Source organism: Narcine bancroftii, chromosome 7 (assembly GCF_036971445.1).
Source record: "Narcine bancroftii isolate sNarBan1 chromosome 7, sNarBan1.hap1, whole genome shotgun sequence".
Lineage (NCBI taxonomy): Eukaryota > Metazoa > Chordata > Chondrichthyes > Torpediniformes > Narcinidae > Narcine > Narcine bancroftii.
The window spans coordinates 190737576-190749768 of NC_091475.1; the positions used below are offsets into that span (position 1 = coordinate 190737576).

General features: G+C 41.3%; 1 protein-coding gene across 1 annotated transcript in view; it reads left to right on the plus strand.

Annotated features, from left to right (window-relative positions):
• Window positions 1–12193, plus strand: part of LOC138739526 (NACHT and WD repeat domain-containing protein 2-like) — a 43235-nt gene that overhangs the window by 2856 nt on the left and 28186 nt on the right. Inside the window, exons 3-4 of the mRNA XM_069891788.1 lie at window positions 7338–7454; window positions 9509–9712. Coding sequence (XP_069747889.1) covers window positions 7338–7454; window positions 9509–9712 — 321 coding nt within the window. The remainder of the gene's footprint in view (window positions 1–7337; window positions 7455–9508; window positions 9713–12193) is intronic.

A 12193-nucleotide genomic window follows, 5' to 3' on the forward strand; every position in this document is an offset into this window, starting at 1 on the left:
AAGAGGACGTGCTTGCTGTCTTAAAGCAAATAAAGGTGGATAAATCCACCAGGGCTTGACAAGATATCTCCTCAGACCTTGAGGAAGACTAGTGTAGAAATTGCAGAGGCTCTGGGTGAGGTGCTGGAGGATTGGAAAGTGGCTCATGTTGTTGAAAAAAAGGCTCCAATAGTAACCCTTGTTGTCAGTAGTAGATAAATTATTGAAAGGAGTTCCAAGTGATCAGAAAATGATTGGGGATAGTCAACCTTGTGCATGGTAGGTCGTATTTAACCAATCTTATTGGTTTTTCAAGGAGGTTACCAGGAAAGTTGACGAAGGAAATGCTGTGAACGTTGTGGGCCTTAGTAAGGCCTTTGACAGGGTCCCACATGGGAGGTTAGTCAGGAAGATTCGTATGCGAGGTATTTATGGTGAAATAGTGAACTGGATTTGACAATGGCTGGACGGGAGAAACCAGAGAGTAGTGGTGGATGATTGCTTCTCAGACTGGAGGCCTGTGACTAGAGTTGTGCCTCAGGGATTGGGGCTGGGACCGTTGTTGTTTGTCATCTATATCAATGGTCTATATGATAATGTGGTCATTTAGATTAGCGAGTTTGCAGATGACAGCAAGGTTGGAGGTGTTGTGGACAGCTAACAATATTCACAAGAGGATGAGAAAAATCCTCCAGCTCTTCCAGTTTACCTCATTATGTGCGGACTGGCTCCAAACCATGCATCCTTTGAAGAGAGGATCAGGCAGCGTGCAGGAGGCCATGGCCTGCTCCTTCCCCAACATAACTCCCCATAATTGTAGCTACCTTACATCTGAAAACATCCTCCTTCCTTTGTAAAACATTTTTATTAATTTGATAGAGAGAAATATTACATGTATATATTGTTTAGATTGTAGCCGACTGCTACAAAGAAACACACTCACTCGCAGTGTGGGAGGTTAAGCTCTGAGATTTATTGAGGCTGGAAAGGTTCCTTTTATACAGTTGGAGTTCCTGTCATTTCTTTGATTGGCCGACATCAGCTGCATGAATAACAATAGCGGGTGAGAACATTCTTCTATGTGAATACCCTTCTTCCCCAGCCTGTTACTGATCTGTTAACTGGACGGCTTGGCCAGCGCTCTTTGGGGCTGCTGGTCTTGTACTCCTCCAGGTTTCGACTGCGCCGGTTCGCTGTGTTAAAGGACATGTTACAGTGCGATATGCTGCTGTTCACTATCGTGTGATGTGACTGCTCGATCTCTGCAATGGCGGCCCACCACAAGATATTAATTCATTATATAGCTTTTATATAATGCAATACAGAATATATAAATTATACATTGTCTTATATAATTCTCAAAAAAAGTGAAATATCCTTATGAGAATTTCACCTCATATTCGAATATTGAGATGTGATTCTCTAAATAGACCATCTCTTCTAGTTATAAAACAAAACAAAAATAAGAACAAAAGGAAAAAAAAGAAAAATCCCGATACTAACCTAACACCTCCCACTAAACACGGTCACCAGCAAATAAATTGTAAATAATCGAGTATAGGCTCTTGGACCTTGGATAGAAAACTCCCAGAGCACCCCTGCCTAAGTCATCAAGTTATGGAAAAAGGTTCATGAATGGACCCCATATCTTGTCAAATTCAACCTTGTTCTCTTTAAAATTAGATCTAATTTTTTTCCAAACTCAAGCAAGATATAATATCCTGTAACCTTTGCATATGAGTTGGTGCTCTGTTGTCTTTCCATCTGATCAAACTTGCTCATCTGGCCATCCATGAAATAAAGCTACTATTCTTTTTTGAGTTGAATTGAAGGAAATCCTCTCTTCTAAAGAATAACCAAGCAAAGTAATAAAAGGACTGGGTGTAGTGGCCCGTGAACTGAGTCGTGACCCAGCTCATAAAATGGCCGGTGATCGCGATGGCCTTGCAGGGACCGATGGCCGTTGTCCTGCACGAAATCCTGCATGGCAGGAAACAGCAGACAACGGCGGGAACGCCGGCCAGTCAGTGGCCAGCACTGTGATGACATCACTCCTGTTGTCAGAGGAAGGAAGTGAATATAAACAGAGCTGGCAGAGGACTAAATCAGCCTTCGACCTCGACTAGACTGTGTGTATGTGGGTGTGTGATTCTTACTCCACATTTCGTGTCGTGTGCATGGTGTATTGGTTACCCCGACAGGTCCATCCGGCAGTTGGACCCGAAAATGACAGATCAAGCAGCTTTCCATGCGGTCGCGCTCAAGCTGCCAACATTCTGGGCATTGCAGCCACACGTGGTTCGAACAGGCAAAGGCCCGGGTCCACTTTTGACAGATCGCCGCCGCTAACAGCTGCTACTACTACATAGTGAGCTCACTTGACCAGGACACGGCAGTGAGGGTCATAAATTTCAAGTGGCAGCCTCAGGAGCAAGGCAAATATGGTGCTCTCAAAGAGCTACTAACCCGCCCTTTCGGGCTATCATGGCACGAGTGCACCGCCCATCTGCTGCACTCGGATGCTATAGGGAAAAGGGTCCCATCCGCCCTCATGAGCGAGATGCATGCACTCACTGAGGGGCACAAGCCTTATCTGCTCTTTGAGCAGATTTTTCTGGAACAGCTGCCTGAGAATATGTGATTCTTGCTAGCCGATGAGGACTTCAGTGACCCAAGGAAAGTCGCAGCATGGGCAGACGTGCTCTGGAGAGCGAAGAAAGAAAATGGCACCCCAGTGGAACAGATTTCCAAGCCCCAACCCCAGCTGGCAACAAGGCCACAGTAGACAGAGAGGCAAGTGGACCCCCTACCCTGCCATATTGTTATTACCATCAATGATGGGGTGCGGGGACCGTCAAAGCTGCCCACCCTGCGCATTTCTGGGAAATGCCATGGCCAGCTGCCATTGATGGCTATGGTGGTTGGCCAATGTGTAGGATTCTCTGTCGGGAAGACAGTTTCTTGTGGACACTAGTGCCAAAATAAGTGTCCTCCACCACCCACCCACCCCCCCTCCCCGACATGGCCTATGACACCTGGAACACCAAGCTGGGCCTGGAACTGAAGGCAGCGAACAACACCTCTATATGAACTTATGGCATTTGCACCATCCCCCTTCGTTTTGCTGCCCACTAGTTTAAGTGGACTTTTACCATCGTGGGAGTGGCGCAACCGCTCCTGGGAGCCAATTTCCTGTGTGCCCACTACCTGCTGGTAGACTTGAAAGGGCAGTATTTGGTGCACGTCAGAACTTTTCAAACGATAAGTCAAACTACCAGCCCCCCCCACCTCAACTCTGTCATGCTGTCCAATGAAGCCTTCACACGCATCCTGGCAAAGTTCCCTGCAATCATGGTGCCACAATTCTCCTCTGTAGAACCAAACCAAGGCACCACATCCTCACCGAGGGCTCCCCTGCTCCACGCCAGGGCACACCCTCAGTAATCCCTAGCCCCTAGCCCCTCCACTGCCCTCACCACATGGCCAGCCCAAATCATTCATCCCCAAAGAGTTAATGCCTGCGAATATGTTTTTGTGCAAAGGGGAGTGCACCGGGCACCCTTCCAGTGGCTATACGAGGAGACGTACAGAGTTAACAGGCATAATGGGTCAACATGTGTATTGGACATTGCTAGCAAAGAGGAAATATTCAGCCCTGACCACCTGAAACTTGCCCATGTAAGCATTAACCAGCCAGTCAAGACTCAGCCACCGTGACACAGAGGTAGGTCGCCCAAAGCAGCAATGGACACTCAATTGCTGGTCCGGGGGTGGAGGTGATTCGTGTAACAGTCCGCAAATCGAGTCCTGACTTGGCTCACAAAATGGCTGGCGAACAGAGCAATCACGAGGGCTCCTCAAGGAACAACGACTGTCGTCCTGTGTGACGGGAAACAGCAGACAACAGCGGGAATGCCGACCACTCGGAGGCTGGTGCTGTGATGATGTCACTCCTGTCATGCAGGGACAGGGAGCAGGGATTGAATATATACAGAGCTGGCAGAGGAATAAATCAGTCTTCCACCTCAACTCAACTGTGTGTGTGTCGTTCTTACTCCACATTTAGCGTAGCTTGCACGCTACAATGGTTCCAATTTGATCCTAAGACTCTACGATAGAGTTTTAAAGAATTGTTTCCAATATTCTTGAAGTTCTGGACACTCCAAGAATGTATGAATCTGAGAGACCTCAAAAATTTTACATTTATCACATAGTGGATCAACATCAGGATAAAAACAGATAATTAACTTTGGACATATGGATTTTATGTACAACTTTAAATTGTTTTAAACAATGTCATTCACAGAATGAAGTATTGTTAATCAGATCAAGCATGGAATCCAAATTTTCAACTGAAAATTTTTTTTTTTTTTAAATTTTTTATTTTTCACACCATAAATCACATTAACCATGGTACACACTTTTTCCTTTTCACACATATACAGTGCCATTTTCTCCCCCCCCTCCCTCCTCCCATCCCACCCTCCCTACCTCCCCCCTCCCGTCCATTTAAGGTATACAATCTAGGATACATTAAACCAGTCAGACAATGTTGTCATTCAATAAAAATACACCAGAAATTCTACTGAGTCCATTCTTTTCATTTCCTTTTCCTTCCGTTAACTTAGGTAATGATTGTCCCCGGTAGGTTTTCGCTATTGTATTTAATGTAAGGGTCCCATATTTGTTCAAATATTTTAATATTATTTCTTAAACTATATATTATTTTTTCTAATGGAATACATTTATTCATTTCTATATACCATTGTTGTATTTTCAAATTATCTTCCAATTTCCAGGTTGACATAATACATTTTTTTGCTACGGCTAGAGCTATCTTAACAAATCTTTTTTGTGCATCCTCCAAATCAATTCCAAATTCTTTGTTTTTTATGTTACTTAGGAGGAAGATCTCTGGATTCTTTGGTATATTGTTTTCTGTTATTTTATTTAATATCTGATTTAGATCTTCCCAAAATTTTTTTACTTTCTCACATGTCCAGATTGCATGAATTGTTGTTCCCATTTCTTTTTTACATCGAAAACATCTATCAGATACTGTTGGGTCCCATTTATTTAACTTTTGAGGTGTAATGTATAGCCTGTGTATCCAATTATATTGTATCATACGTAACCTTGTATTTATTGTATTTCTCATCGTTCCGGAGCATAACTTCTCCCATGTTTCCTTTTTTATCTTTATATTTAAATCTTGTTCCCATTTTTGATTTTCAACTGAAATTGATGTATTTATATCTTGTCCCCATTCATTCTTGATTCCTGTCCCTGAACATATTCTTAGGTCCATCAAATTACTATAATTAATTGCTGTCAATCCACCATGGGAAAACTTTAAATCAAAAAATAAATCAAGAACACTGGTATCGGGAATTCGAGGAAAATTAGAGAATTTAGTCTGAACAAAATGCCTAATTTGTAGATATGTAAAAAATGCCCATTAAGAAGGTTGAATTTAACTGTTAATTTGAATTGTTCAAATGAAGTGAAATTGCCTTGAATATATAGATCCTTTAAACATTTTATTTCCAATCCAACCCATTCCCTAAAACCTGCAACCAAGATAGAAGGTTGAAAAAATGATTCTTCACAATAGGGATAGCAAGAGAAACATTAAGATGGTCAAAAAATGTCCTAAATGGTGCCCATATTCTCAGTCTACTTCTCATTATCAGATTGTCTGTAAATTTCAAAAAGAAAAAGGGTGAGGAAAAGTCTAAACCTGCCAACATCAGTAATTGTTTTGAAAAACTCAGTTCCATTTTTACATAAGAATCTGAAATATCAAAATGTAATAACAATAATACATTTAATATATGAACTGCCCAATAATAAAATCTAAAATTTGGGAGAAATAAATCCCCATTCCTTTTGGTCTTTTAAGGTAGGCCTTCTTTAAACGGGGTTAAATCCAATGAATTAGCAAACATCTTTATGGGATTTTTCAGAAACTTCTTCCAGAAAGAAGGAATTTTGTGGGAAGAATACACCTTGGCCTCTCATTTGAAAGATTTTAAATGGCATGCTCCCATGGCCCATTTTTAAATCACCATCAGATTGTGTCTAATCCAGTGGTTTTCAAATTGCCCCCCTAAATTCACATACCACCTTAAGCAATCTCTATGCATAAGTGCTCTCTCATTGGGTAAGGGATTGCTTAAGGTTGAATGTGAGTGGGAAAGGAAGGTTGAGAATCACTGCTCTAGACCCAATTGTTACTGAAATGTTTTGCTTGAGAAAAATTGTCATTGACCCATTTCCTTTGGAGTTATGAAACTGTGCACATAATGAGTCAATGAGGTACAATTTAAACAGTGGTTTTCAACCTTTTCTTTCCACTCACATATCACCTTAAGTAATCCCTTACTAATCACAGAGCACTTATGGCATAGGGATTGCTTAAGGTAGAATGTGAGTTTGAAAACCACTGATCTAATCCCTTTTTAAATTCACTTCTACTCTAGATGGTATTTCTCACTTTTGCTGCAACTGATCTTGCTCTGACTCTACTATGAGGCAGGATCTCAATGTTAATGGTACAACTGTCGCTCTGTCCACCTGTTTCTCCATCTTTCTGTCATCCCACCTGATTGGTCGCCCAGTACATCAGTACATCTTCAGCAATGACAATGGTATAGCTCCAATAGGATCATCCTATCAACAGTTCAGGGTGAACGTTAACCCCCAGAAGTAAAATTTAAAAAAAAACTGCAGATGTTGGAAATCTGAAATAAGAACAGAAATTGTCGGTGACACTCAACAGGTCATGCAGTATCTGTAGTAAGAAAAACAATTAACGCTAATGTCCGACACTCTTCAACAAAACTGGGAAAGAGAGAAATTAAGTTCGTTTTTAGTAACAGAGAAGGCTTCTCTGAGACGGGGGTACTTCCTTTCTTCTTCAAGCACTCAGATCCTCGGCTCTCCCCTCTCCCGGGCTCGTGGACTGGACCACCCCATTCTGAACTGCAAACGACTCATGAGGGAAACGTGCCAGTGGTGCAAGGTGTGTACGGTTGAAATGAAACTCCACTGACTTTGGTGGAAACCATCTGGAATATCAAGGCCACTGTCCATTGTATTAACAGGTAGGCATTTTGGTCCAGGATCACACTTGGAGACGAGCCACTAGGTTAGAGTGATGCCTTAGCTGGGTTGGAGCCAAAATGGAAATACTGATTTTTCACAAACACCAGAAATGTCTGTGCCACGTGGTTGAGATGTGCCTACTTCTCTTGAGCAGTTCATGGATTTTATTGAGTAGGGCTGACAGCAATTCTTTTCAAGAACAGATCTGCAACAAGACGCTGTCTGCATTACATAAACTGTTCCATTTACAGGTAATTGATGCTTATATGGGTGTGGATCCTGATGACATCCACGATTTTGAGGTCCGGAAACTTCGGATGAAGGTGTTGGATGAATGTTTAAAGTTTTCAGCTGGGCCGTGTTTTGTGGTGAGTGACACTGGTGAACTCCTGAGTAACTCTGCAGCCAGGCAATGGAAATGGGTGGGCCGGTTTCACCTCATGCAGACCGCTGCATAAACATACTGGCTAACTGCAAGATAACTGTGCAGAGATTGGTGGGAGCACCATAAGCACCCACATGGCCTTTGGCTGTAATTCCACAATGCCTAATATCAGATGAAATAATGGTGACCTTCGATGCACTGCTGGAAGTTTGGTGGTTCACACAAATGTGAGACATAGAGAGTCATATAGTGTTCAATCAGGTTTCTTTACCCCAACTTGTTGACCAAAATCAAACAGCTTCACTTCAGCAAGATCAGAATGTGTTGTGAGGCTGTTCAACTAGATTCATGCTTTTATTTGTTTTTCATTAACCTGAGGCTAATCTTTTCTTTCAAATACACATATCTTATTTTTTAACAAAAATTCCATTTGAACGTTCTCATTATTTTAAAAAAACTTTTGCACAATTCCTTATAATGTGAAAATTTGGACTGAAAGGAACCAGAAAATTGTTGCACCTTTTTGCAGACCACAATCAGAGTTGTAGAGAGAAACAACATGGAAACAGGCCCTTCGGCCAATCAAGTCCATACTGACTATTAACCAGCCATTTACACTCATCCTATATTACCATATATGTTGCCTTATAAGGTGATTAGGTGTATAAGGATAGCCCAGAATTTCCATTTGAAATGTAGGTTTTGAGCTATATTAACTCTCAGACTACCTCAAGCCAGGGACTTACTGCTGAGAGCTTACTGCCCCAATAGTCCTTTACCAACCATCCCACTGACCAGTGGAGTGATGCTGTTAAGCACACTACTATGCAACACAGTCTTGGTTATTTAAAATTTAGCCAATTCATTTCAAGTAATGGCAAATACTATCAATTACCTAACATAATATACATCACATGTTCCCAACTGTTGTAACATAAACACTAGAGACTTTACATAGCCATCAGTTCTTTTTTTTTTACATGCTTTTCTAGAATCGGCCAGTGTGCAGTGGTGACAGTTAGATTAATTTGCTGTGCTGTTATTTTAAGGTAACGTCGATAAAAGCTCACATCAACTGGAGGGAGGACAAACACTTTTATTAGCTTACAACACAGGTAGGGTTCACGAACAGGCTTCAGAGGGGTTCTGGGTTAAGGCAGGAAACCAGGTTATGTACGGGCCCAGGGGGAAGAGTCAGAAGGCGGGGCCAGTCGTCAGTACAGTACACTTCTCGTGAATCCCAGTTCACTACAAAGGTATGTTAGACAGGTTTATAATACATTTTTATTGTTTTAATATCTTTACTATTACTCCAGCTCCCCAAATGTAAGTTTCAGTAGAAAAATATTTAGTGATAGGACCATACGACTTGTGCAAGTGTTTTATGCTGTTCTCTATCACCATAGGTGAACACTCTAAACAACAGGATATTAGCTTCAGATTTTATACTGGGCATATATGATGGCCCCAGGTTTTGGGGTTACATTTTTAAGGTTCAAATTCCATCTTAAACGCCAACATATATGGTAACTGCATCTTTTAACTCTCCCTACATTTGCCAATTAATCTATTAATCACTTTAGTAGATCGAAGGAAACCCATGAGCATAGAGATAGCGTGCAAACTCCACACAGACAGCACCCAAGGTAAAGATTGAATTTTGGAGCCGTGAGGCAGTGTCCCTACCAGCTGCATCACTCCAATGATCGGCCTTGATTTTATATAGATACTTTAACCATCCAAACAAATATTCACAGCATCAGATTAACATCTAGAATAGATTACCTGTATATGAATCCTGATAAAATTGACTTAAGTGCCTGTGTCTGCATATAATTAAAAGTGATTTTGGTACTTACTTGCTTGTCTAATTGCTGCTATGGTAAACCTACAGAGCACCTGCTCGAGTATTCTTCCAAACTGGGGAGTATTCCTCACTTTCTGTAGGCAATGCATACACCAGTGTTCCTGATTGATATTTTGCAGTGTGAAGTCTTGCAGCTCCTCATAATTTTATGTGTTGTAACTCTATATTAGGCATTAATAGGAGAACAATATGGAAATACCGGCATACCGGATGAAATTAAAGCCGACGAGTTTGAGATGATTCTCTGCCGATCGCAAAATGAAGGCCTTAACACCATGGTACTGGAGAAATGGTATTATCGGGATGAGAATTCTGTCCCAGCTGCCTACCATCTGAGGTCTAAAGCTGATGTGCTTCCTGGCTACTACAATAAGGTGAGCTCTCATCTGGTGCACACCTTATGCACAAGAAAAGTTCAGAGGAACACAGACCCAATGTGGACCAAGAAGATTAACTCAGGTTGACAACTTGGTCGGCATGGACAGGTTGGGCCACAGGCTCATCTCTTTGCTATGGATCTTGATGGCTCCTTGAAACCCTAGGTCTCTGCCACTATATAGAAAGCTGCTTGGCTCAAATTCTACACCACTAAAGACAAAGGAAACACTACACACCACAAATGTAATTTAGAGAAGGTCATTGTGAAATGGCGTGTAGGGAGGGACATGAAGAGAGGGATCTGTGGGTCCAGAATCACAAATGTTTGCAAGTCGCCAGACAGGCAGATGATTAAGAACATTTATGGGATATTTGGCTTTGTACATAAGGTAAATAATACAAAAACAACAGTCATTCTAAAGTTTACAAGTTGGCTGAATCTCATTTATTGAGTACTGAGTACAATTCTAGGCAGCACAGTTTAGAAAGATTTTGGAAGGGGAATGGAAAGGAACTACCAGGATGATACTAGGCATCAGAGAATTCAGTTTTGTGGAGAGACTGTAGAATCTCAGATCATTGGAGCAGATGATTTGGATGATTCGCTGTTGAAATGTTGGCAAGTACGTGGGGATCTAATAGAGGTAATGAGGGATTTTGATGGATTAAGAACAAGGAACATGTTTCCTCTGGAAAGCGAATGAGCAATCATAAGTTATTGAATTAAAATAATTCTGATTGAGGAAATGAGAAAGGATCTAGAAAGCGTGGAACGAGGCAGGTTGTTTTCTGTCAAGGATGTGCCTGGTAAGTGGGAGGACTTCAAAGGTGAAATTTTGAGAGTCCATAGTTTGTATGTTCCTGTCAGGATTAAAGCCAAAGTTAACAGGCATAGGGAACCTTGGTTTTTAAGGGATATTGGGGATTCAATTAAGAAGAAGAGTGAGTTGCATAGCATATATGGGAAACGGATCAAATGAGGTGCTCGAGGGGTATAAAAAAATACAAGAAAAAGTTTAAGAAATCAGGAGGGCTAAAAGAAGACATGAGGTGCTCTGTCAGACAAGGTGAGGGAAAATCCTAAGGGCTTCTACATGTATATGAAGAACAAAAGGATAGTAACGGCCAAAATTGGAACCCTTGAAAATCAGTGTAGTTAGCTATGTATAGAGATGGGTTTTTTGCATCCGTATTTACACAGGAAACTGGCACAGATTCTATGGAAGTGGAGCAAATAAGCAGAGGTCATGAAACCTTTACATATTAAAGAGGCGGAGGTGCTTGATATCTTAAAGCAAATAAAGGTGGATCAGTCTTCCAGGGCTTGACGAAGTATTCTGTTGGACTTTGAGGGAGGCGAGAGTAGAAATTGCAGGAGACCTGGCAGATACATTTAACATATCCTTAGCCACAGGTAAGGTGCTGGAGGATTGAAGGAGAGCTTATGTTAGTCCTTTTTTAAGAAAAGCTCCAAGAATAATTTGTTGAGCCTGACATCAGTAATAGGTAAATTATTGGAAGGATATACAAGTATTTGGATAGACAGGGATTGATAAGGGATAGTCAACATGGCTTTGTGTGGTAGGCCATGCTTAACCAATCTTACAGTTTTTCGAGGAAGTTACCGAATCAAAGGTTTGAATAGAAGAGTTGAGATGTTAAGGTGAAGTTGCATAAGACTTTGGTAAAGCTAAATTTGGAGTATCGTGTGCAGTTTTGGTCATCTAACTGCAGGATTGGTATCAATAAGATTGGAAGAGTGCAAAGGAGATTTACAAGGATGTTGTGAGGACTTGAAGAATGGAATAACAGGGAAAGGTTAAATAGGATAGAACTTGGAGTACTGAAGATTGAGGTGAGATTTGATAGAGGTATTCAAAATTATGATGGTATAGAGTAAATGCAAGTAGACTTTTTCCACTGAGATAAGGTGAGATAAAAACTAGAAGATATAGGTTCAGGGTGAAAGGGAAAAAGTTTAAAGTGGATATTAGGGGGAAGCTCTGCGCAGAGAGTGGTGGGGGTGTGGAACAAGCTGCCAGCTGAATTGGTAATACAGGCTCAATTTTGACATTTAAAAAATGTTTGGATGGGAGGATTATGGAGGGATATGGTTCAGTTGCAGGTCAATGGGACTAGGCAGAAAAATAGTCAGACTTCTAAGGTCTGTTTCTATGCTGTAGTGTTCTATGGTTCGACGGCACTAAAACTACTTGGGGAAAGGAAGAGAAGCTACTTCACTTGCAATTTGGATGATGGTGCAGAAGATTCCCTAGGAATTTTATTTACATATCAAGAGGGTCATTGGGAAAAGGCTGGACCATTATTCTGGGCAATATCAATTCATATCTCTGGAATGTAACTTAAACCCTCAATTTTTTGGCTCTCAGCAAAAGTTCACCCAATGATATTCTAATCATGTGTCAATCCTTTACTTCATTGACATTATATTCCTGCACCAATTATTATTAATTTGG